General features: G+C 45.6%; 1 protein-coding gene across 4 annotated transcripts in view; it reads left to right on the top strand.

Moving 5' to 3' along the window:
• The first annotated feature begins 5,371 nt into the window (after positions 1 to 5,371).
• LOC142803296 (neprilysin-3-like) overlaps positions 5,372 to 27,813 on the top strand; it is a 34,524-nt gene continuing 12,082 nt past the window's right edge. For 2 of the 4 annotated variants that reach the window (XR_012894044.1, XM_075888425.1), the window contains exons 1-5: positions 5,372 to 5,660; positions 8,416 to 8,563; positions 14,094 to 14,186; positions 16,774 to 17,058; positions 19,330 to 19,527. Coding sequence is in view for 3 of the 4 variants with exons in the window: in XM_075888425.1 (XP_075744540.1) it covers positions 5,502 to 5,660; positions 8,416 to 8,563; positions 14,094 to 14,186; positions 16,774 to 17,058; positions 19,330 to 19,527 (883 nt within the window). In the remaining variant the exon portion in view is untranslated. The remainder of the gene's footprint in view (positions 5,661 to 8,415; positions 8,564 to 14,093; positions 14,187 to 16,773; positions 17,059 to 19,329; positions 19,528 to 27,813) is intronic. The other 2 variants (XM_075888427.1, XM_075888426.1) reach the window with 2 other exon arrangements.

The following is a 27,813-nucleotide window of genomic DNA, read 5'->3' as shown; positions in this document are numbered from 1 at the left end:
TTTGCCGGAAATAAAACAAGCGTATTAAGCAACATACGGCCTATGTATTTTTTTTTCATCTGGCCCGCTGAGCGCCGTGTTGTGCACTTTAGGACTAACTAAGTTTTTATGCCTCCATCTATATCACCACCATAACCAACCTTCAATGCCACCGTGTGAAGTGAGTGATACGATAGGCAGGTAGTATATACATATTTTTTGATGAACAGTTGCGTGTAAATGAAAGCAGCCTTGTCCACAAGACTTGGCGAGGCCACGTTCGTCTACGCCTCTGCGCTGTTATAAAAGATACTATTGCGGTAAAGACTCGATGCAGAGATGCCTCATTTTAACTTAATTTGAGCAAAATACAAGAATATTGTTACAAACAAAGCAATGAACTACTTGATGCTCAGCTTTCTGGGGCCAGCTGATGCGGTAAGCGTTTTCTCACTGGCTGCCGTGGCTAAGTAACATCGGAATGTATGCCTTGCTAGAGAAGTATCAAATGTCTTCGTTTTTCACGCGTTACGTAGGTTGCCTAACAACACAGTTGCAAATTTTCCGCTTTCTTGTGTCGTTCTCAAATGAAGGTGTCAAATCAACATCAATTGTTAAGGCGTTTAATAGCCGGTCCACAGCGAGCAAGCACAATGGCGACAGTAACGGCCAAGCACGGGCTCTCAGTGCGAGCGGCGTCCTTGTTGGGTAGCCCCACTAGAAGGTACTCAAGAGTTCGACCCATTTCATAGTTCGGAGGCTTCGCTACAATTACCCCGGGGTCGAAGAGGGAGCCGCCTGGCGACCTAACAGCTTGTTATTATGAGCGGGTCATAATAAGCCTTCAGGCGCTCCACGTTGACGATGTCTCGCCCACGGCGGCGCATGTCCGAAGATTGTTCAACGGGTTCGATCAGATAGTTGACGGGTGAGGTGCGCTCGATGACTCGGTAGGGGCCTTCGTATTTGGGACGTAGTTTGGAAGAGAGGCCAGCGGCAGAGGTCGGAATCGAGAGCCATACAAGCGCACCAGGAAGGAACGTGGGCTCAGAAGTGGTGCTGGCATCACGGATACTCTTCTGCCGCTCTTGCTCTTGCGTCGTAAAAGTCTTGGCAAGCTCGCGACACTCTTTAGCAAGCCTGGCTGTCTCGGAAATAGGTGTACACTCAGATGGATCCGGCGTGTACGGGAGTATCGTGTCCATGGTGTGCGACGGGTGCCTTCCGTACAGCAAGTAGAAAGGTGAAAAACCAGTCGTGCTCTGAGGGGCGGTGTTGTAGGCGTAGGTGACGAAGGGCAGTATATTATCCCAATTAGTGTGGTTGGCAGCGACGTACATAGAAAGCATGTCGCCGAGGGTGCGGTTAAAGCGTTCGGTGAGGCCATTCGTCTGTGGGTGGTAAGCAGTAGTTTTGCGGTGGACAGAATGGCACTCCGTCAGAATGGCTTCGACGACTTCCGACAAGAAGACACGGCCTCGATCGCTGAGAAGCTCTTGGGGTGGTCCGTGGCGCAGTATAAATCGATGCAGCAGGAAGGACGCAACATCGCGCGCAGCAGCCGCAGGGAGAGCGGCGGTTTCGGCGTATCGCGTTAAATGGTCAACGGCAACGATGGCCCAGCGGTTACCAGCCGACGTCAGAGGAATTGGTCCATACAAATCGATACCTACGCGCCCAAAGGGACGGTCAGGGCAAGGTAACGGTTGTAGACTGGCGTGCGACATGTGAGCTGACGGTTTACGGCGTTGGCAAGTGAAGCAAGAGCGAACGAACTGCTGCACATAGCGGTACATCCCGCGCCAGAAGTAGCGTTGTCGAATGCGATGGTAAGTTTTGAATACCCCAGAGTGCGCGCGGATCAGAATGGAAGGATTCACATATCTCTGACCGCAGACTGCGGGGTATCACGAGTAACCACTGCCGGCCGTCGGCGTCGTAATTGCGTCGGTGTAGAAGGCCGTCACGAATGGCGAAATGGCGAGCTTGACGACGCAATGCACGTGTGGATGGCGTTGCGGATGGATCAGAGAGCAAGTCGATCAGCGGGCCGATCCAATTATCCTTTCGCTGTTCGGTAGCGATTATGTCAACGTCAATGGCAGAAACAGCAGCCGAGGATACTGAGCAGAGCACATCACCTTCAGGCAGAGGGGAGCGCGAGAGGGCGTCGGCATCAGCATGCTGGCGTCCATTGCGGTACAGCACGCGGATGTCGTAGTCTTGTAAACGAAGAGCCCAACGGGCGAGACGGCCTGAGGGATCCTTCAATGATGAAAGCCAGCATAGTGCATGATGGTCGGTGACGACATCGAATGGGCGACCATACAAATACGGTCGAAACTTTGTAAGAGCCCAGACGATCGCCAGGCACTCTTTCTCCGTGACGGTGTAGTTTGTCTCAGCTCTCGTGAGCGTACGGCTTGCATATGCTACGACATATTCAGGGAATCCGGGTTTGCGCTGCGCCAGGACAGCGCCGAGGCCTACACCGCTGGCGTCTGTGTGCACCTCCGTCGGAGCCGTAGGGTCGTAGTGGCGTAGAATGGGAGGAGATGTGAGGGAGGGATTGCTAGGCTTTCATGTGTCACACAAGATATCAGTTTGAGGTACGCTGTAGTGTGCGTATCAAAGCTGTGACCACTTGTGGTTCTTCTATGCGCACATATATCTTGGTTCATGACCTTATTTTTATAGTTGACGCCCATCGAAGTGAGGCCGCCGTGGTTGCTAATATATCCCACGCCCTCAAGAATAGCAGTGCGAAACTACACGTGCTATGCTTCCCCGGCGCTTTGCTTGACCAACGTCCCCGTGCATACACACCACGAACAGGGCGTGCAAATGATGCCAGAAAAAGATTGACGCAGCTACCTTCTACTCTGCTTTTGTTTAGTTTACTGCATATGTTGGCAGCGTGGAATCGTCGCAGCACGGACTTATTAATGGGGGCATGTCAGCCACCAATAGCATTCGCCTAATACCCAGCACGCAACCAGAAAATGAGGAAGAAGGAGCTGCCATCACAGCACAGCATTGTCTTTTCGATACTATACGCATAGGTGCAGTCCGCTTTGCAGGGCTTCTCTCCGTTTCTTAGTACTGTTTATGTGAGAGTAGCCTTCAAACAAAGTTATTTTTCGAAACCACAGTACAGTATTACGGGCGCAATGGCTTTTCCAGCTGTTCGTTCCAAAATGAAGCGCGGCAGCGGCGCACGAGCCTGCTCTCAGAGTGGTGCACCATAGAGAAATGTACTGAGAGTGGATATTCCCGTAGGGGTACGCGGCCCAGCTACTGCTCTGCTTTCAGTGTCACAAGCGGCTGGTCAGACGCGATAATGTCTTCATCATAAATAAAATAGCATTATTTTTTCTTTTCGATGCTGGGGTTTGAACCCGTACCCTCATACTCTGAAAGCGAGTGCCCGTTACGACTAGCCTACACACCCATGCTTCCACAAAGGGAATACATGTACAGTACATCTAAACCAAATGAATGTGCCTCTTTGGGCAAAACAAATGCAGAAAGGCCACACTTCCTAGTCATACTTTACTGTTGTTTGTTGTGATGCACTAAATGTCGTCAGCGAAACATGATGTAGTGCGGATGTGAAAAAGTGCACAAATTATTAGGATTTCTTCTTTGCGAAAAATTGATGCCGAAATTTGGTATTCAATGTCCTCCTGAGAAGCCTAATACATGTCTTAACAAAGAGGTAAAAGCGTAGATGGGTACGTCATCTAGTGCTTTGTCAGACCATTTTTCAGCTGGGCTGCAAAAAGGCTCCAGTGGCCATTTTTTGTAAAGTATATTTCTCTGTGGGTACACTGCAGTCGGTCATGCGTGCGCGAGAGGCTGAGTTGTGTCGCTACTCTCCGCCAGGTGCTATATTTCGGCGCGCCACCTATCCAGCACTGGTCCCCCATTGAGCCCCCGATATTGCGGGCAGCTTCTCAACTTGCCCGAAGGCATCGATACGTCTTTGAACCATTGACTAAAAGCTGAACATCTGTCACATGCTGCGTTCTCCAACTTTCTTGCGTGAAATCAATATTCCTAGCATGTCACCGGATTTTATATAGTTGATATCTTGCGTACTTGCATTCATGCTGTAGTGGCTTCGCCCCCTGGGCAGTAGCTTGAATTCAGTACTGGGCTAGTGCATTCACAATTGTAAACACAAGAACGTAAATTATGTGTACGGTGTTAAAGTACATGTACAGCACAAACAAGTGGCAACTCTGAGCTCTTCTTATCGCGAAAGATTATTTTACATGTGTACATTATACATCTATCATGCACAATCTTATGATGGTTGTACAATCTTACAATATCTCTTCAGAGTGTAAGTTGCGAGAGTGCAAAATAGGAGCGTCATAACAGAAAAGTCCAAGTGTTCACGCAAAGGCGAAGCAATGAACGCAATTGCAACAAATTAGAAGGTCACACGCAGAACGGCAAGCAGATCAAAAAATGCCCCACGTTTCTCTCGCACAAATGACGCACGAAACGTACTCACAGGTACGGATGAACGCGACTAAGCGCCTCCGTTGTTACTTCGCTGTGTCTGAAAAGCCCACGCCTATCGCAAACGGAGACTGCAATGATTGAAGTGACCTTTGTGTGCCCGGTAAGCGCAACAGCATCGTTGCAGGTGAAGTCCAAACCAGTCTAGACGTACGATCCTTCCCTCCCCCCCCCCCCCCCCCACTTCGAGATAAGGGCGCGTGATAGATCCTCCACTCCCCTCTTTTCCGTGGGCCAAGGTACACGTGATAGATGAGAGGCCCCGCGAGCTCAATGCGTCATTTTGCTGATAATGCTGAAAACACGATAGTTTGCCCCCGAGAAGCCCGCCAACAGCAGTAAGTGATAGGTGTAAATAGCTTGCCGTCTGCACGTTGAAAGAGGTATCCTTCGGTAGCTCAGTCGCCTCGCATTCACGACGCCGAGGTACCACGTTCGATTGTGTGCGCTGGAGTATTTTTTTCCTGATTTCTTTTTTTCTTGCTTTTTCATATATGCAGATACGTATACATATACGGCACGTCACATCGACGCTGATGCTGGCGGCGAAATCCACCCAAGATTGTCTATATATTAGCTATAGCAATAATATTACTTTTATTTGTCGCGCAAACCTACAGAAGTATATATGCCAGAATCCCTTTTTTTAAGACGTTAAATTTTCTGAGAAGCGGAATTCCGATTTCGCTCAAAAAATGGAAACTAGTTAGACTACGCGCACAAACACCGCACTTTTAGTGCTTGACTGAGTGAAAAGGATGTTTGTGTTCCCATAGTCGATCAGGGAAGCGTGGACTAGCTCGCCAGATGTCACCTTGGAACACGTTAGTTGTCTCATAAACAGAGCATACAGAGCTGCGTCTCTCCGATTGTTCATGTTAACTATACTAATGCGAGGTGCATTGAGATACAACGCGAAATGTGCCATAAAATTGTGAATTGTTTCATCTCTTGAACTGCTTTCATCCCAGACCCAGTATCTTGTCGAATGGATGAGGTCACTCAACTTGGATCTATTGAACGAGACGAGATTGACAAAAGTCGAACCGGCTGAGATAATGGTGCGCGGCTCTCTCGACCTCGGAATTCATGTTGTGCTTTCTATTGAATTCGGCGAAAAAGACTTTCTGAACAAGAAGAGGGTTATTAAGGTAAGTGAGTCTGCCTCTGCATAACATCATATAGCAAAGAGGGCAAGACCGCATGACGATTTGTTGGTGTATGCCCGTGTGCTCCAATTTCGCCGCACGTTAATGAGACCCAAATGGTCGAAATTTCCGGAGCCCTCAACTGCTTGGTCTCTCATATTTAAATGATGGCTTGGAACGTTAAACCCCGTATATCAAATTATATCAATCACGACAATTTGTGGCTTTACCAACAGCGTCGTTATGATATGCACCGTCGGTAATCAGGAAGTTGTATGGTTATGGAGAGGAAAAATATGCAACTCTCTGTACATTTTTCGCTTTAGCAGTGAAATCTCACCGCAGCTTCTTGGAGAATTATTATGCGACCTCGAGAAAATACTGCACTTCATGTAGATAGAGCCGCTAGGGGGGGCTAATAATTTTTGGCTACAATGTAGGCCTGAAGTCAGTGTTAAGCTCAATATTTACGCAATGCTATTGATTTCAAAAGTCTAGCAAATAACATCACTATTCATTCGCACCTAGTCTGTGTATGACTTCGGAGTTTTATACCCCTGTCACACGTGACAACTTAGGTGCACTTCGAGCGAGTGCACTTAGCCGCGAGTGTTATTCGCGCGCTGTCACACGAGCAAGTTAAGTAACACTCGCTGCGAAGAACACTTGCCGGAAAGTGTGTTCCCCAAACACACTTTGCTGCCACGAAGTGTGTAGCCTCATTGCCAGTGGCTTGCACAGAATAGGCTGTTGCCTAAAGTGGAACTCTTACCATTTTTAACTATTGTTGTCGTTATAACAGATACTGATATGTATTAAAACAAGTCATAACTAAAGAAAGATCCTTGCTGCTCTCACCCTCGGCCAGTTTGCGGCCATATCCGCTAGGGGGATGCGGCAGCACAGGCTCTGCAATGGCGGCGTCCGTCGCATTGTTTACCTCAAGGCGCACTTGCACATGTGTAGGCCATTCGTTGTCTTGTCGTTTAAGATGGCATGTGCCACTTGTGCTACTTCAGCGAAGACAACGTGGTTCGATGATGAGACATGGTCGCAAAAGTACCAAATATATGTTCCGCTACAAACAGACAATTGCCACATCATCATTTCCAAAGTACACCTCGCTTTCACGTGTTGCATCGAACCGCCCTAATGGCATTTGTGAGCATTAGTACACTCCTTGAAAGTGCACTTAAGTTGCCACGTGTGAAAGGGGTATTACATATCATCGTGAAGCTGCAGGCTGTAAAGCATTCGAGCTTGGGTAGCCTTTGTAGATGTCTTCATTGAATGAAAATACCTAAATGTTTTTGTCATTTTCAAAATGCCTCCGAAGAGTTCCCCATTAAAAAAAATACTGGTCAGAATGTCATCTTCGTGAAGGATTTGAAAGCAACATATAAAAAATTTGCGGCACTGATCAAATTGTGGCTCCCATATAATTAAGAAGAGTGGAATGCAGATTAAACACAACTCTCGAAATGTCAGGCTCCTGTGCGCAACTCAGCGCAGACAAGTCGAGTTACAGAAGGTTAACATTAGAAAGAGTGTAGAACTCCAGCGGCCAACATGCAGCCCTTAAGCGTGGCACGGAATCCTGGTATAACAAAATTTACTAGGAGATGGGTGGAGCTCTTAGTGCGAGAAATACACGTACTTTTCTTCTCCTTCTGGAAACAAAATTAAAGGTTATCGGTCACAGACTTCTTTAAGAATGATGTAAAAGGGAAAATGTATTCGTACAGCCATGCGTGGTTTCCGTATGAGTATCTAGGCGTAGTCGGGCAGGGATAGCGCTAAAGCGAACGATGGCATTCCCCTGTATATCTTCAACACAAACTCTCTGGTTGTGACTACACTAAAACAAAATCAATATTTCATTGAGAAGTAGTGATTGATACCCAAGAATAAATCACCAAGATGATAACCACTGAGTCTGAGCAATGCCAGGCGAAAAGATAACCCTGGGAAGTGATGTAGAGCTGGCAGACAGGACTTCGGACGCTGAGGAAACGACATTACTTTTAGATATGTTGTCCTGCTTTAATTCTCAGCGTGCCATGTCAGGCTTTCCCAAATGCTGCTGTCCCCGTACACAGGCATTTTCATTGCACCTAAACAATGAGGCTTGACTTGTTTGTGTTGGAGCATTTGTTGGCATATATTGTTCGTCCAGCTAAAATCCTAAATGAAACATACATGAGCCTACGCAGCACACAATACTTTCTCTGTGAAATATGATCAGCGATTGTTCCAAGAATGGTGATAAAGTTTAAAAAATATTCGCAGTTGCACGGAAGTATGCGTGACGAAGGAAACAGCCAAATTCTGAAAGTTACTTCAGGCAACTACGAGTAAGAAAGATTTAAGTACGATGCATCTCTTTTTATACAATTCTTCATAATAAGAAATAAACCAACAAATATTGAAGACATGGAAAACAAAGAAAACCTTGTGCTTGTGGTCATTCATCTTTATTTTGTAAATTAGTATAGTCGATATGAAACCAGTATGGGTGTACCTGCACGTTATTAATGGCGATAAAGACCCTAAACGTTTCCTGACTTAAGTTTCTGTAAGATCCAGTTTTTTTTGCAAAAGTTCTGGTTGAACCTACAAATGGTGAAAATAAAAATTGATACTGTTTACTGTTTGCGCCAAATTTTGGGTGTCTCAGCTATTTTACGCGTCAAAACTTTTTTCACCGGTATCTAGGCTTGACATGACCCGCGAGCAATTATGGCTTGTTTATTTACAGCTTTCCTACAGTAGAGAACAATTATACTTGTATGAATCACGAAAAAAGCGCGCATTGGAAGACTACATCAAAGTTATGACAATGTATGGCGCGACGCCTCCTGTGGGCAAGCAACTGGCCTCTAAGATAAAAGCATACAATGACCACTGTGAGTTGATTTTGGTTTTACTATTTTTAATTCTCTTTTTAGGCCACATTTAAGAGTGCCTACGGTGAAGCTTTATGATTTCTGCAAACTCTAAGCCACCACCAAAAGCAATTGTTGTTATTTTGTCTTGGATGAGAAAATTGCCCTCCGCTTGCTATACGGACATCAAAAACTGTGCGGCTCTAAACCGATATGTACTATAACCATTCCATAGCTCCATTATGCACCCTCATCAGAGGGAAGATCGTATATGGCATGCACTTTCCTCCTTAAATTGTGTATAGATACTTGTTAGCTTCACACTAAAGCCTAACGAAACATTCCGGAAGGAAGATTCACACATTGATTGCTAGATTGCTAGGAGCCACTCGGTGGGCCGATCATGCATACAGGGACTGGTGGGAAATATTTAGAAGGAAGATGCCAGAAGCAAGCAAAAGAGGTCGTGCCCTTTGATACGCAATTGTCGGCTTAATTCCCCGTGGTAAACAGGTTATATAGTGTTAAGCATTTATTTATTTTATTTTTAATAACTATATAGCATCATATATTTGTGCTTCTCCTTATGACACTTGTGTACAACATGCCATTATTGCTACGAATTCACACGCAAGCAGAGTTACATAACGCAAAAGACAACAAAGCTTAGGGTCGTTGTACGTTTTTTTTCCAAATCATGTTGCGGTCACACGCTGAATTTCTGCGTGTCTGCAATGCTACTTACTCTACCAAATCACTAATTCCCTGATACCTGCAATCCGAAGACCGTTATGCGTGCAACATCTGAAGTTTTTTGTATAGCTGAAAAAAATTATGTCTTTTATTTTTTCTGACGTGATCTAAACTACAATGTTTGAACAGGAAACTCTGACCCAGCTGTGCGAAAAATTGGCAGATCCCACGTACTGTGCGAATCGATCATATGCGAAGCACGAATGATGAGGCTGATATGTCACTTAATATGAGAACAACGTTGTTAGGTGGACGTAAATTAGGCCGTGCGTGACTTCCATGCCATGAATATAGTTTGTACGAGGCACCCATCAGCGGCGTGCTGTGTGTAGCGCAACTAATGCGGCTGCTGCAGAGCGCGGAGGAGTAGCCGACGCGTCAACTGACGACGCTGATCGGGTCCGCGAAAGCGAATGCGGAGGCCCCGCGCATTCGAACATGGAGGCATCGTCTTTCACGCGGTTCACGGGTAGAGCTGTTAAGGTTGCCCCCAGTTTGGGACTAAAGGGGAAAGCTTAATCGGAAGCACGTCTTGCAAGAATCAGGTCAAACCTGGTCATCTGAGTAAGTCATGTTGGCATGCACGTGTGCCATTGAGAATGAAACAGGCGCGCGACCACTCGGATGACCGAGACCTAGTGGCGGCACGTAGACGAGCTTATCCTCCCCCTCTATAATTCATTACGGTGTGTTGCAGGATGGCGGGGTGCGTCCCTGTCGCATGCACACCTTGTCAGCGCACAGAGCCTGACTGCGTACTCACCGCTCTTGAGGAAGCCTCGACGACGCCACGTTTATTGAGAGAGCTGGCGGATCTGGAGCGTGAGAATGGCTACCGACGGAGGTTGGCCTGGCATGGAAGAGAGTGTGGCATGCCTAGAACTTATCTTTTCGCACATTATATTTTTAACGTGCTTGTTTGCAATGCGGTGCCTGGTATGAAAGTGTTTTTCCGATTGGTTATGGTGATGCGAGCCCACACGAGTTGTTGGCTTGTGTGGAGACTCTTTGTTAAACCGAGAGTTAGAAAGAGGGTGTTTGGTTGAGAAAAACAGAGCGGAGATTTGGGCTTGGACCCGGGCAGACGCCTGAGTGTTACATTAAAGCGTCTATTCACCGAACTACGGTTCTTCCTTCGCGCTGACATTGGGCGCTCGGGTGATCGAGGGGCGTGCATTCCGAACCTCAAACACCTTCCCTTCTTAGGTAGTGTAGAAGCTAGCCGAGGAGGAGGAAATTAACTATTATCATCTTTGGAAGTGTCATTCACCTTTCTGTTCATATCACGTAATACCAAATTGTGTATATCTGGAGCTACCAAAACGGCCGTGAGCACGCTATAAGCGTAGACTGTAATCATGTTATGACACGCATATCACAATTATGCTATTTAGACGTGCCATTTACCTTCGTCGTCCATCCATATCACGTATTAGCAAATTTTGTATATATGCAGTGAGTGAAACTGCCACGAGCACGTTATCAGTGTAACAGGTAGTCATGTTTTACATGACACGCATAACATTATTATCGTGTTTGGACGTGTCATTCAACTTCGTCGCCTATTCTCGTCACCTGATTCCAAATTAAGTATAGGTGGAGCTAGAGAAACGCCCATGAGCATGCTATGAGCATAGCATAAAATCATGTTTCACATGACACGCATATCAAGATTATGATATTAGGATGTGACATTTACCTTCGGGGTCCATGCACGTACCGTATTACCGAATTTCGTATACATGCTGCGAGTGAAACGGCAACGAGCACACTAAGGTGTAGCAGATAGTCATGTTTTATATGACACGCATATCATGATTACCATGTTTGGACGTGTCGTTTACCTTAGTCGTCTATTCACGTCACTTGATACCAAGTTTGGTATATGTGGGGCTAGCGAAATGGCCGCGAGCACGCTATGAGCGTAGCATGCGATCTTGTTTCACATGACACGCATATCATGATTATCTTGTTTAGACGTGCCATTTACCTTTGTCGTATATTCAGGTCACGTGACTCAAATTTTAGTATATGTGGAGCTGGAGATATAGGCGTAGAATGTAGCCAATTTTTTCATGACACGCATATCATGATTAGGTTTTCCGTCATATACATTCGGTATTCATTGACGTCACGTAGCACCGAATTGGGTACACGTGAAGCTAGCGAAGCGACTGCGAGCGCACCATGAGCGTGGCTTGCAGTGATAACTAGTCATAACATGAAAATCATGAGATGCCTGTCATGGCTTCCTCGTTAGGATCTGTCAATATGTTCGCTAGGCAGTCATCTCAGACATACCATTTCAGCTTTGCAAAAGGCCATGTGAATGAAACCACCGCAAGAGCAGCAAGACTACGAAATTTAAATCATGACATACTTGTCGTCTCGATTTTCATGTTATGACTAGTCAATTATGCTCATCATGCATCCATGTTTTGACATACCAAGTTTTGTATCGATACTAGTATTGAGACAGGCAGGAAAGCTAAATGTCGTTGGCGGCTAGATAGATAGACAGATAGTTAGATAGATAGATAGATAGATAGATAGATAGATAGATAGAGACAGTTAGATAGAGATAGATAGGTAGATAGATAGATAGATAGATAGATAGATAGATAGATAGATAGATAGATAGATAGATAGATAGATAGATAGATAGATAGATAGATAGATAGATAGATAGATAGATAGATAGATAGATAGACTCAAAGCCGCAGAAGTATGCTAAGGAACGCTTCGCATTTGATACTAAACCGCTTGCGAACACTATGAGAATTGGTTTCTGGACCTAAATCTCCAGGTATTATTGTCAATGGCACCAGGTGTAACAGTACCTTCTGAGACTTTTTTTTTTGCATTTGTAACAGAAAAACTGGTAATGAATACAGCTTTTCCACGGAAAATGTGATGCCCAGTTTACTTGAACAACCGCTGTAGAACACAACTGTTGAATTCGTACAAGACTGCGTATCTAAACGAAAGGTAGCGCTTAAGAATGCTTCAAAAATAGTACTTAATGATGCATTCTGCAAAACTGCTGGTCTTGAGAGACGGTCGGAATTTCGAAAAAGAATCCATTACAACTAATCAATACTCGGCAGCGAAGCTGTATCGGCACCAACCACTCACCAGAGGGAGCTGCTTTGGTCGCTGTGGCTCAACAACAGTGCGACGATTTTTCACTGATTTAGTTGTGTCCGCATCACCTTTGCAAACGCCGGCCGCAATTACTATCTTATGACAGACTGCGTCCGCAAAGCGCTTGAGGCCACTGAATAAAAGAGGTTCGTTGGCGGTGAGGACCCCGCAGTAAACTAACGCGTGCACGCAACCTACCCCCCCCCCCCCCCCGCCCTCCCGGCAGCCTGGTCACAGCCTAGCCACAGCCCGCCTACCAGCATAAGTGAAAGACCCACGTATCGCGTTCCATTCTGAGCAGCCTAGCCTCCATATTGCTTTCTTACCCGATAGGTTGTGCGTTCCACTGCACTACAGCAAGACGCCCACGTCGACTGCTTGGCGCCTATGGCCTACTTTACTAAGATCCCGTCTCGTGTACGAAAATTGGACGCTTCCTGAACTTCTAAATGTGTTCAGCGATACACTTCGCTCATGAAGAGGGGGTTGGTCCCATTGGAATGATACGCATGTCTCCTTTCAGCACTGTGAAAGTGTCCTAAGACATGGTGCAGAAGACTGAGGCGCAAAAACATATTGTGAAGCAGGAAGAGCAGGAGAGAAGACAGAACAGCGCCAACTACCAACTGTTTAATGACCGTCTAGGAAACGCACAGGAAAGAAGACAAAACCGCGCATGCGTGCACAGCCAACAAACATCGCGCAGCATCATGATCAAGGCACTAAGTTATCCAAAAGATGCATTTCTGTTGCGTACAACACAATAGATGTATCACTGATACAATCGGGTCCTCTCTTTTTGATAAAATAGGCTTCCAAGCACTCTCTAGCTGTTTGTTTTTTGCTCCTACCAAAAATCACCGTTTTTTTTCAAACACTGGCAGACATCCGCAGGCTTTACAGTGCGATGGAAGATGCGCATGATCACTTTTGCCTAAAGTATTGGCATGCTCCTTCAGTCTCTCATTAATTCAACGCCCCGTTTGACCGATATAGAACTTGCCATGGCCTAGGGGAGTCTCATATACCACGCCTTGTGCGCAGCGCCTAAAAAGTCTTGTGTGCTGCTTCTGGTTGCCCTTTTGCTCATCGCATGTGATACGCGGGCACAATTGAGCAAGTTTCTTGGGAGCTGAAAAAACGGCCCACTCTCCATCATTCACTCCGTGGATATGCAGCCAATTTTTTTTCTTTCTACTTAATATGCCCCATAGTGGTTATGGACACTGGCATTGGTCGAAAACTGCGGTGCACGCGACTCTTCATATGATGCCACAGCAGTGTCACAATCTTAGATTGGTACATTAGGACCCTTACAGAATTCCAACGTGCAGATGGTCTCGCCACATATGTGCATTTTGTTGGTAATCATTTAGTAAGATTGGCCTTATGAAGTTTTAAATATGTTTTTCGTTGAAGATATCAACGCTGTTGTGAGTGTTCATTTTTCGAGTGTGCGTGTTCTATGATTTCAACGTATTATCATCTTCGAGAACTATACAAGTGTTTTCTGAACCTACGAACGAACTAGCGCTACCACATCCTTAGCTTTAAAATTGGGCGATATAATTTGTTGTCTGCATACCATTCGAACAAATGAAAACAAATTCTCCTGAATTTTATGAAATGGTACGTCTCTTATTTTTTACTGCAGTAGACGCTACCTGCGGTACCCTGCCTAAACTTGAACAAGTTTACATGACTATTTTCAACATCGGCCGAGAGACTAGTCCATACATTTCACCAGGTATGAAAGCATTTTTGCCTGCTCGTTTAGGTTCTCCGAAACTTTCTTTGCTGCCATCCTGGCTCAAAATATATCCCACTTCACGACAAGTGATGACGCTATTTCGGTTCTTTATAACGACGAAGCCAAGCTGGTGACAGGGGCAGACACGTGTCGCCATTGCAGCATCTTATAACTTAAATACGTTATGCTGAGCGGGCAAAGTGACTGGCTGTTGGCTACTGGCACATAGCGCGATAAAATACCTCTGCAGCACTTTAGTAACCTATTGTACCGCATATTTAGAGCAACTACAGTTTTGTATATTACATAGATAATGCAAGGATATTGGCCTGCACAACGCTTTTACGATGACTGCTACGGACATTGTAAGCATGAAGTTACTTGGAACTGATACGCTAATCACTCACGGGAAACAATATCATGTCACGGAAAAAAATATCATGTGTGGTTGCCAGAAGTCAGAGTATGCATTCATCTGGTTTTGCATAGAAAATATTCCAGGTCAGAACAAAAAACTTTTCAATGTGTACTTTGTCTTGTGAGGTATAGGGTAGGGAGGGGTAATTTGAGACGTGGGTAAACCTCGGCATTTTGATTTTGCTGGCCTCTGTAGCTAACACGAAAACTACTGTTTTTCGTTTCCCTTTTGCAGCGATAAGTGCCGGCTGTTGCCTACCTTTTAATCTGTAAAGGTTGATTGTTGCTCACAGCATTCGCACGGGGAAAACTACGCGACTAGTGTCAGTGTTTTCGTGACCCGTCAAAAAGGGGTGAAATTCTTCTCGGTTGGTTTTTCGGATCCATGCATGAAGCTACTCTTTCGTCAGTACAGCAACGTAAATATTTATTTTTTGTTACTCCTGACTACGAGCACATAACACCAAAAAATTTGGCTCTTCTTGTGCACGGAAACAAAGCAATTTTTTTTTCAGATCTGGCTTGTAACAGGGGCAGAACACGGCAGAAAAGGCAGCCATTGCCTTAAAGAGTGTCTTAAATGAACTATTCCATTACACACATCATATAACAAATTTATTCATTTAGGAAGGTTCGTAAATGCACGGAAATATCACATAGAAATCACTGGAAGGAAATCCACATAAAATAGAAGTGACCACCGTTCAGCACACGACTTCCTCTATTCTCACTGCATTGATGTTTTTTCGTGTTCTCAAGGATGCTCTCAAGAGACGCATAAAAATTGATGGAAGCTCCAAGTCAAGTCGTTCGCAAACACGTCTCAGGATTTAGTATTAACGATTTTTCTCTGATTCCCTGATTGGAAAGAAGATACAGGCGCTAGAAAAAATTGTGTCACAATACCTGGTGAACAAAGATAGAAGCCATAAAACGTCTGAGCATATCTGCATAAAAATGGCAAAAAGAGGTGAAGCAGATACGTCAAAAGATATCTGGCGCCAAATAGTTGATTATTTCAATGAGGTGGGAGCCTTCGCAAAAATGTAAATTGTCACAAACAAAAACTGGCGATGTTTGATCTGCAAAGAGTCTCGGAGCAACACAACACCGGCTCCTGTATAAATTCAACGCGTGCTGTCCAAGGACTGGGCTTCTTAGGACTGCGTAAGTGCCCACGGAGGGAATTTCAAGTTTTTTAGGGCAAAAACTAAAACAAAATAACTTTTTTTCAGACTGTATAGTATCGTCCAACGTAGCGTCTCGTTTTGCCCTGCAGGTTGTTGGAAAATTCGATATCTGGCGCATGTCATATTATTTTCGAAATAATGTTTATAATGGTGAAACATGGCAATATTGAGGTAGCAGATACTTTTTACTACAACGATTCTTTTTGCATTGGTGTTTATTTCTAAGGGCTCAAATAAAAAATATTCACTATGATATTTTTAATTTTTTTTCGGACTTCACCCCACCCAACTCTACTCGAGACACAAAGCGTTCTCTCGCGATCTACCCAGCACCTTACATCATCGCGCTCGCTTGTGAAATGCACTGTCATGTTATCTCGGTAGTGATCGCAGTATATTGCATTGAAAGAAACAGAGACATATCTCGTAGCAGACAGGCTCCCTGGGGCATAGAGTTCTGAGTTTACTGTTGTATATTTATATGATAATAATAATAATAACACTATAATTATCATTATTACCTATCCATTAGTTACACGGATTCGTAATAATTGAAGAGAAACACCGTTTTGTAGACATTTTTAGTCGTCTTTACAGTACGAAAATTCATACAAAATTATTTTATTGAGCTCAAACTTGACAACGGAAAACAATAGTATGTAATATTCGATTATGTGTCTACAGTGTTTTGGTTTCTCGAAGATGTCACCCGTTAGTGTAGAGTGTGAATTGTATTGCCGGTGCAGTTCAATGTGACAGTTCAGCATTTCGACACCAGTATATCTTAGAAGTGTGGCAATTCGGACTAGTTGGTATGACATGGTGATAGTTGTAGCGCGAGAACAGAACGGTGACAAAGGGGTAAGAAGGAGACGAGCGCTCATCTCCTTCTTGTCCTTTTGTCATCGTTCTGTTTTCGTGCTATAACTATCAACAATATAACTTTCTGTTCACCTCTGCTTCTCTTTTCTGGACAGGTGAATGGCACACCTTTTTTTCTAGGTACACCAATGCCATATATGGAGGACCAGACCAAATTTTTGTTGAGCCGCACGTACTCACACTGCTCGTGAAACTCTTCAAGAACGAGTCGATGGGCAAAAAGGGCCTACAATACTTAGTAGCCTGGAGCGTCTACAGGCAGTTGGTCGAGTTTACTGACCCATACATGTTTCTTCGGGGCAAGCTTGCAAGCGACGCTTGTTACAATCACGTCAGAAAAGTCATGAATTTGGCGGTTATCACCCCCTTTTTTCAGTCTGGTAAGTCTATTGCAGTGCTTGCCTTCCGTCGTATTCGCAAAACTACCGTCAATATAGAATTCGTCGGTTCCCTGTGACTTGCGTTGAGCATACCACAAGCGAAGCGGGTGCCACGAAAAGGCACTTGTTCAATAACTGACATTCTCCGTAGACTTCGTTGTTGCCCTGGCGAGCCAGAAAGCCATCTGGACATCACGTGATGTCGCAGATAAGTTGTACTTACTTCTTGCGAAGTCATCAGGGGTTCCCATGATTTGGCAACAATAAATATCTTAGCGCGTAACGTCATGATACGACGTTGTTACTCATTCACGTGAAATTTTGCTCTATTCGTGTTGACAGTACCACCGTACGCTAGAATATGGGACTCGCTAGGTATTTAATTTTTGCCAGTAAATATAACTTTGGCAACGGGGGCATGTGCGTGTGGAACTTTGCTGCCTCAGAAACAAGCAACCGGTACCAACGAAACAGCTTTTGGCGTGAACTGCGGAACTATATAAAGACGCACCATATTCACGAAGTGAATGATGATGAGTGGGGTGAACCGCCGGTTTACCGTCCGTCCATCTGTCCGTGCGTTCGTCTGTCTGTCTGTCTGTCTGTCTGTCTGTCTGTTTGTTTGTCGGTCTGTCTGCGGATATGCTGTGTTGGCTAGTCTGGAGGGACAGACTACCCAAGACTATTAGGAGCTTCGCGCCTAAAAATTGGCAGTAGCCGTGTACCACGGAAATCGACGTTATGGGAAGCATATGTGAAGGGATGGTTACTGTGATGTATCCTATTTAAGCAAACCTTACGAAACGACTCTCATAATATCTACAAATGTTTTACGCACACACATATTTTGAACAATCTCATATGTTTTGTACAAGCAGTTGCTAACTGTTGCGTATCAATGACAACACACACATGAGTATTACGAACATCAGAAATGGTAAGGTGATATGTAGCGCTCGTGTTTCTGTAGATGGTAGACCTGGCTTATGATACCTCGACGAACTTCAGTGAATGGCACTAAACTATAGTTGGCATTAACACGACGTAACGGCTGTATCATAGGAGTGCATATGTGATGCTTTCAAAATTGGAGAGCCAGTACTGAAACCACATATAAGTTTCACCAATATAGCACTTGCATTTCTTGTTCTTTCAAAGTAGTTTTGAAACTCGGCGTGGCTCTCTCAGTATTACAGTATTTCATTGCAATACAGAATTCGTATGTTCAGTTTTATGTTGGGGCCAAGAAATTTATTCTATGATATCGTGTTGTCAACATTGCCGATGTAAGTTTTTCTTACTGGTTTTGCGATCGCCAGTGGCACATACGGGCTTAGCATATAGCCTAGGGTGTACGGGTGTATGCCACATGCGTCTGGAGGAAAGCATCTGATGACATACGCGACAAGATTTTTATGACATTCATATCAGTATCAATCTTATATATTTGTCCAACCCTCTTCCTGGCCCATAGCTGATTTGGCCTACCCAAATAATGGACGCGTTGACCAGAGTACCCTGATATAAGCTGCTGGATAGATAGATAGATAGATATATAGATAAATAGATCAATTAATATATATATATATATATATATATATATAGATAGATAGATAGATAGATAGATAAAATAGTCAAAGTGTCTGCAGCCCACTGAGAAAGGCTTCACATTTTTAAGTAGGAGTTAGGGTACGGTGCCTGGCTTAATACATCTTTAGTGCATTGTTGGTACATGAATTAAAAAAACTTGCGTGCTGTCAATATGGTTTAAAGGCGTTCAGTAATAGTGAAACCACAATAACTCTACCGCCAGAACTAATTTATTACTTATCAATTGGAATCTTCATTTCTGAGAAAATACCTACCTTATATTAAGAAAATGATGTATAATCAAAATGTTTTACATCAACATGTTCAATTAAAACAAAATAATAACCAATGTGAACGAGTGTTTTATGTTTCACGTCTACCGTGGATTTTAAGTAATTTGATCATAACGATGCCAATCGAGCTAAAAAGAGTTTCATGTTATTATAGTATCTTTGGTAACATTATTTTTACAAAACGCTTCTGGCTTTCCTCTTGTTGTTGATGGCAGAAATTTCATTCGCAAAATCCGCAGCCATATATTTCAAGTAGCTTTACTTGAGGGAAGTCTTAAATATATACAAAACAGCAAATTACCTAAATATTGCTCGTTATTCCACGTAACAATATATTGCGCAAAGATTGTCCTGAAATTGTAGGCTTACATGATTCTTCTCCCAACAGAGATTCCAGGATACATGGTAGGAGCAATCAAGAAGATGGTGTCAACAATACGCAGCACCTACCAGAAAGCTTTTGAATCTTCAACATGGATTGGACGCAGCATTCGAGAGGCTGCTATACGAAAGTTGAATAACATTACGTCCTATGTAGGAAGTCCCGGCAACCGACTAGACTCGAAGTACGTCGAAGAAGTGTACAGTGAGTATATATTACAATGCGTACTCCTCTATAGTACGTCAATGCCAGCGTTCCGGGATTTGTCAGCTTCATTGCGACCGACATAGCTTGCTATCTGCCTAAAGGAACACATTTTGCACCGTTAAAAATGGAAATTGCCCACATTTATTTGTTTCACTTTAAGAAGGTGTCTGTAAAATGAGCTCTATGTATTGCGAGCAGTAGTAGCCAGAATTGCAGTCTACAGTGTTATAGGGCTGCTGTAAGAAGTGGGTGTGCGGCAGTATTAGTTTTCTTATATTTTATTTGTATGGTGAGCTTAGGGAGGCATGTCAGCCCTCGCGCTGCGTTCGCTCCGGCGCGTAGCATTATTTGGACAGCAGTCAATCGAAAAGTAAGACCGCATCGACCCTGACCGTACACACTCCGGTGCCTGCACGGCGAAGTGCTGGGGTGCCTGAGATTACCAAGCTTTTCTGGTTTCTTATCAACCCAAGACAAAAGAACTAAAACCCAAGTGGGCGACAAAAAGGTATTGATGGAAACGTCATTTTGACGACGCCCTGATTGCCTCACTCCATTTCACCCTGTGCATGAATGGGCCTCTTCCGGGACCCAGCGCGGCAGTATGATCCTCGCATCAGTTCAGCTTACGGCCCGACCATTTGCTGTTCGCGCTCGTAACAGTCGCCGCCAAGGAAAGGCGGCTTGCACTGCGACACCGTGTGGACACTGGCGACTTCCCGTTTCTGTCCGGTGCATTTCGGGTAGCCCTCGGAAGTTGGCGGGCTCGTGACACCCGAAATCATTGCCCACTTTGCATTGAAGCACGAGAGAGATGCGCAATTTTCTGTGTGATGCTGCCTGTGGCGCGACGTTGTACCGGCAGCGGCATGCGGCTTACGAGACACATGGGGACGAAGGAGCTATCAGTGGCAGGCACCACCCCCATGCGGCGCATTGGCATGCAGGGTGGGACGACTTCATATCCCCCTAATGGAGCTCAAAACAAACAACGTTGCACAGCCCCGATTCGTTCCGTAAAATTATGAATAAAATGCCTTCGTAAACGACAAGGATGCTGAAACAGCGGCAACAGCTAATTATTTACGGCTCCGACAGGTAGGCCTAGCATGGCGGGCACCAGCCGTCGCCTACGCAGTTCACACACACGAGCTCGTCATGGAGCGCGTCTTTTTGGCAACACCATTAGGCTTTGCACTTGTACGTAATGCATTAGCATGCGGTATTACTTTGTCTGGTGTCATCGATGTGAAGAGCAAAGGCGGAAGCGAAGTGAGCCCGCTCACAGACACGCCGGTGTTGCTTGTCTACCTGCGAAATAGCCTTGCATGATTGCTCACAATACCGCTAATCGTTTCAAAAGAGGCGTTGTCTTGCAGTAATGGCACACTTCAAACTTCACGGTATTCAGTATGGAATAATTTCACGTCACAAGGGAAAGGTACTAAATATCAGCTAATCCAGGCTCCCTTTACTCTGTCGTCTCGCCTGAACTGGCCTGGACCAGGGTGACTGAAGCGGCGACACCGAGATTGCGCCACCAGCGGCGTTACGCCTATCGTCTGCTGGCACTGTAATTGGCTTCGGCCTTGTGGTGATACGATTTGACGGCCAAAACATCTGACCGGTTTGATGCACGCCGGACAGGCAATGCGGTGGTGCGACACGATGAGGCGTCACGAAACGTCATCATGCACTCAGGCTGCCGCATCTTCGCGCCAGACGCTGCATCGCATGGAAAATCGCATGTCGGTATCGTGCTTAAAGCGCGAGACAGACGTGCGATGCGGCGTGCGGTGTCGCATGGTGCGGCGTGCCGCATGCGACGTTTCGGGACACACGAGGGCAAAGAAGCTATCAGCGGCAGGCTCCACCCCATGCAGCGCCTCGGCATGCAGGGTCGAACGACTTGGTATCCTCGTAATGAGGCTCAAAACAAACAACATTGCACAGCCACGCTTTGTTCTATAAAAATAATTATTAAAGCGCATTCGTGAACGACAAGCACGTCGTAACCACGGCAACAGCTGATTATTCACGACTCCGACAGGTAGGCCTAGCAGCGGGGGCCGGCTGTCGCCTACGCTGTTCACACGCGAGCTCGTCATCAAGCGCTTCTTTTTGACAACACTATCAAGCATTGCGCTCCTATGTAATGCGTTAGCAAACATTACTACTTTATCAATGCCATCGATGTAAAGAGCAAAGGTGAATCGAAGCGAGCCAGCGCAGAGACGCCGGTGCCTATGCTTACCTGCGAAATGACCTTGCATCGCTGCTCACGATCTCCGATCTCGCTAGCTGTTTCAAAACAGGCGTTTTCGTGCAAAAAAGGCACACTCCAAGCATCACTTTATTCAATTCGAAATGATATCACGTCACCAGGGAAATGTACTCGATGTTTGTCATGCAGCCGTAGTCGGCGATGTCAGAAAATTCACGCTCGCACTGCTCCAGCGACTCGCCTGGAGCCTTGGACTACGGGTGCTGGAAGCGGCGGCAGGGAGATAGCGCCACTTGCATCGTGACGCCACTTGTATGCTCGCGCTGTGATTGGCTGCTGCAATTCGATGGTGCGACGCTGCGACGAAAATATCTGACCGGTTCGATGCTCGCCGCACCGGCTAGGCGGCGGTGCGACGCGATGATACGTCATCAAATGTCACCACTCCGGCAGTCGCATCGTCGCACCGCACGCCGAATCGCAGAGAAAATCGGACGTCTGCCTCGCGCTTAAAACGGGTGTCCGGTTGGCACTTTTGATGAAAGCTGTCGCACTGGCATGCCTTCGGCTCTGTCTGCGCTACCCCTTTCATGCTGGTTCAAAAAAACCACCACGGCAGAAGTTGAGAGAACGAGCTCGTAAGTATAACGGCGTGCGGGGAGTGAGCGGTTTCACTCAGGGCGCACTGCGGACGGGCGGATTACACTCCCGTCGGCAATAAGTTGACGTGTTACCATGTATGTCGTATTTGCACAAATCCCAGAACGCATAGGTTTAATTTTAGATAGTTGTGCACCCACTGAGCTTGCCCTTGACACGTCGACCTTCGTTTAGTTTTGCTTTAATTGCATTCAGTTGTTGCGTTATTTGGGGCTGGGGGCATTAGCCCTCAACGTGCGTGAAAGTGGAGTCCTCGGGATTGGTTGTTGATTTGCTGACTGCGATTCCTACGACAGGACAAAGAGGTGACGATTCGTTGACGATTTTGTAAATATGAGGGAATAAAAGCAGTCTCGGTGCTCCGCTAAGCGTTCTGAACCAAGCTCAAGGTGTTGGACACCATCGGCTCAGCCGAATCTCGCTGGGTCACCCTACAGATGGTTATATTCTGAAGAGATTTCTTTTTTGTAATTTTTAGGTCTATAACTATGTATGGATATTCTGTACAGTCTGTAAATATAAAATTTTATCAGCTTCACTAGAGCTTCTCCAGCTTTTTCACTTCCTCTTCGAGCGACCATCGAGTCAATAGCCGCTGTTTGCATAAGGGCAGTACGTTACTTCTACCCACTTTGCTATACCACCTCGGGTGGTGCGTCTCGGTCGCCGAGTGGGGAGAGTTGCTTTCACAACATCAAAAGAATCTGAATTTTACTAGTGCAAACTTCAGTTAGTCCGTTTTTTTCTTTATGTAACTAACAAACTTAATACACCCTTCATAGTGAGACATCGTAATAATAATGATGGAAGTACTCAATAATTTCTTATGATTTATGCTGATAATATTGGATAGTATGAACTACAGCCCACATTTCATTGCCTAAAAGTAAATGTAACAGCCACCTAGATGGGTATCCGAAAGACAAATTGGCTCAAACAGTTCTACAGCAACCACTTAGCAAGTAGAACTTTTGTGCTTCGAACAGACTCTGCAAACGGTAAAATAAGGGTACCCCTCAGATTCGCATTCTTCAAGTTCTATATCAAAACGGAATTTATTACCGGATAGATAAGGCCTCTCAAAAGCTCATACGAATACAAATAAAAGAATATTTGTGTTTGCGAGCCTGTTGGTTGCCTAAATATATTCAACAAGTAGCACCCTGCAACTGAATTTAATGTATTTAGACCCTTGTACTTGTGCAGCACTGCTGAAGCAACAACAAAACGGAAGGACAATAAAATCTTGTATTGGTATAATGTGATATAGGTGGCTAATTATTTACACCGGTCATGATGAGAGTGAATATATTGTCGATCGCCAGGTGGACGAATGCATTAGCCTTTATAATTAGGTAGTAAGAGTGATGAGAGTGTAGTAAGACTGAAAGTAATGTTTTTCACTAACATAATTGATAAACTACAGTGTATGATATGTGCCTAAATACCAATAGAAACATGGTTTTGTAGCATTGATATATGGCACAGGCGGGAACGCCAGTGAATGAAGGGAAGGGTTTGTGTTGTGTCTTCTCACGCTCACCCTGCTTGACAGCTGGTCGGCATTACCTCTGCGTTTTCCCCAGTAAACGTGTCCTCAACTCACTGCTAAAAGCGCACTATCAAGTGGTGTAGAGTGCTGGATCCCTTTTCCTTCCTCGAACTTCACATACGAACTTTACCTTCGCCATGAAGGATGTCCACCGACGTTGCACAGCTGACCACTCCTACATCCCCAACTGCCCGCTGTTCGGCATCCCGAGATAGCGAGATCGGGTTATCTTCAGTTGCACCGATGAGCAGAACTTCTAAGACTGGCCCCCTTCGTTCAAACAAGTAAGCGTCAATGATAGGTGGGACAAAAACGATAAACTTGGCCGCATCCACTTCTACCTCAAAGGTGTAGTGGAGCTCCGGATAACAGCCACGAAGCTGAGCTCGCCGACTGGGCCGCTTTCAAGACTACCTTCGCGGACGTGTTTGACCGACTGACCAGTGGTGTCATGAGTTGGTCGTTACAATCTTGACTAAGACAGGGGTATACAGCGCAGCGTGGCGACGTGTCAAGACCGGCACCAGATTTCATAGGTGCGGCAAAACGTAAAACGAGCAGCTCACCCTCATCCAAGCGTACATACAACCACGCTGTAAATCCTACATCGTCGAGCTCTCCGAGCGCGACGCAACGCGTACCGTCACCAGCAAAAGAGGGTGAAATACTGAGCCAAGAGAGAGGAGGATGGCTAGTTTCTTCGACAACGGTTTGCGCACGGCTCGGGTCTCCCCCGCGGTTCATCTTTTTGCACAGAAAAGGTAGACTAAGTCGTTTGAACGTGGCACTCATACCTCTGTGGTTACTCCCCAACAGTCTATCCGTTCATCGCGCGCACCCAATGGGTTCGGTTACTTCTTTTTGGGGTAATTTAGCCTTAGAGTGTACGTGTTTTAACTGCGACTCCTTTCACGCGGATCCTCAGTGCGGCCACACTGCTGTGATAAAAACGTATGCACGCCCTCAGCTTCGGTGTTGTTGGCGCGGAATGTACCACTTTGTCCACCAGTATGTACATTCGTGTTCAAAATTTCAACGCCGAAAAAACCCGCCGCACATAACCATTGGACAACTGCAGCCGTTGCCTTGCGCCTTCCGACGTTTCGACCGCATCGGAATTGACTTGTACGGTCCCCTTCATTACACGTCTCACGGGAGCCACCGGGTGATTGCCGCCAGTGATCACTTGACCCGCTATGCTGAAACTGCTGCGCTGCCAGAGGACACATCACGTGAAGTTAGCTTATTTATCCTTCACAGTCTTGTTTTTCGCAATGTCACGCCTCGTGAACTACTCAGCGACCGAGGATACGCATTCCTCTCCAAAGCCGTACAAGCCGTTCTTCGTGAATTCAACGTTGTGCTTCGGACAACCAGCGCATACCATCCGAAAACGAATGGAATGACTGAACGGTTTAATCACTCATTGGCCGACATCTTATTCAATTGCGTGTACGCTGACCACACTAACTGGGACCGCATACTTCCCTTTGTAACTTACCCTTACAACAGCGCCACTCAGTCTAAGACAGGACCTTCTCCGTCCTCCTATTCTACGGGCGCGACCCTTCCTCATTCGTGGAGACCATTTTCTTGTATCGTCTAGACTCTTTGGAATCTACAACTCCGTCCGAAAACGCCACCTATGTGGAATAATGCAGAAAACTCACACGTTTTCTAACCGCACAAGATCAGGCGTACCACAAAGACCCTATCGACCAAAAGCCTGGCTTCACAGTTACATTCGCCTCGCACGTTGGTATGCTTTCGAGTTTCCTCATCTCTTCCTGGTCTTTCCACCAAGCTGTTGCCGAGGTACTAAGACTTCCACCAAGTTCTACGTCAGGCCTCACCGGTTAACTATATTGTTGAGCCGGTTAAACCATCGATAGACCAACGCCGTGGCCGCCGCGAGACTGTTCGTGTCGATCGACTGAAGCCGCACTACGACCTACCCGTTCTACTCGTTCCATAGGTTACTAGGAAGGCCCCTTTTTTGGGGGGAGGGGGAAGAGGAGGAATGATTTTAGCATTGATATATGACACAAGCAGGAATGCCAGTGAAAGAGGAGAAGGAAGAGTGTTGTTGATTTGATTGATATGTGAGTTTAACGTCCCAAAACCACTATATGATTATGAGAGACGCCGTAGTGGATGACTCCGGAAATTTGGACCACCTGGGGTTCTTTAACGTGCACCCAAATCTGAGCACACGGGCCTACAACATTTCCGCCGCCATCGGAAATGCACCCACCGCAGCCGGGATTTGAACCCGCGACCTGCGGGTCAGCAGCCGAGTACCTTAGCCACTAGATCACCACAACGGGGCGAAGAGTGTTGTTGCTTCTCGCGTTTGCTCCGCTTGACAGCTGGTTGGCTTTACCTCTGCGTTTTCCCAAGTGAACGTGTCTTCGGCTCACCGCTAAAGGTGCACTATCAGTTTAATTATGTGACTTGCTTAGGATAGGTAGTGTAAATTGCACCATTGCAACGTGTCTGGCCATAACATCTCATCTACTTCGCATTATTGAATAACACAAGTAACATTCTGAAGAGAAACCCCACGAGAATAAAAGTCGAACAGAATGCGGAATATGGAATACGAAATTGAGGAGCAATGCCAGAAAAACTATATTGTCTTTCAATGTTGCCTATATCAAAAAAAAGGGTGGCACATCCCCTGCATATTGAGAATCGATGTTTTATGAAGCAATCGAATGCAAAGTAAACGTGTTTAAATCATCTATTGAGCGAGAAGCAATGAATTGGCTCTGCAGATATGCACAATCGGACCCACACATACACAAAGAGCCGCATATGCTTTATATTAGTAGTTGTTTGCACTTGCGCAACGATGCCAACAGCAACATAGGTATTACCAACACGAGAACATGTCACCTGACGTGAAGCACTGGTGTATGCGCTGGGGCTCACGAGGAGGCCAGTCCCAAACACTGCTGCAAAGGCCAACATCAGCGGATGGCACGTCACTATAATTGACGTTAACTCGAGAGGACGGTGGTATTTTAGAAAAAAATACGTTACATTTTCAATATCTATAGTCAGTGCTGCAACCAGAATTGACGTTTCACAAACAGGAGAGTCTGTTTCTCAGACTTGGCATGGCGCTGGGGTAAAATACGTGATTTCCACGCAGAATGATAGGGTACAATTATTTCTTGGAGACTGAAATTCATTCTTTGTATTCGTACGTTCAACACTGCCTTTGTGAGGCTTCTCTTGAAACTCAAGCGTTATAATTACCCATGTGTGTTCTCACCGTTTATGGATAGATATAAATTGCCTATGAGCCACTCATAAGTCAATACTGGCTTATGAGTGGCACAAAACTGACCCGGCTCTCTGCCACTAATAAATGCGAAGCATTTCTAAGCCATGTTTGGTGACTGAGCATATCTATCTATCTATCTAGTCGCTTTAGTTTGGATGCTCTCGTGGTCACCACCTTAGCTTGGCGTGAACATAATATTGCATGGGAGGGTAAGATGGTTTGACGAATATTACGGTCTAACCCCTGCTGTCCTAATTGTCCTTCCCCATACGCTGACCTGTCACACTGCCCGTTTTACTGCTCAACTGCTCAGCAATCCAGCTATTACCCTCCCCCATATCTTTCAATCACCTCCTGGCTCGACTGGATCGGCGCCGAAGGGGAAGAAGAACAGCGTCGACTGATAGCACAGGCGGTAGAAATGCTCGGCCTGTATATTTGGCTGAATAAAAGTCGATTACTACTACTACTTACGTGCTCGTCAAAATATGAAGAATGTCCAATCTGGTCACGCACATTGTCAAACACTTCCCGCCACACAGTGGCTCAAAACCA

This window comes from Rhipicephalus microplus, chromosome 3 (genome assembly GCF_043290135.1).
Source record: "Rhipicephalus microplus isolate Deutch F79 chromosome 3, USDA_Rmic, whole genome shotgun sequence".
Lineage (NCBI taxonomy): Eukaryota > Metazoa > Arthropoda > Arachnida > Ixodida > Ixodidae > Rhipicephalus > Rhipicephalus microplus.
This window is presented reverse-complemented; position numbering and strand designations above follow the sequence as displayed.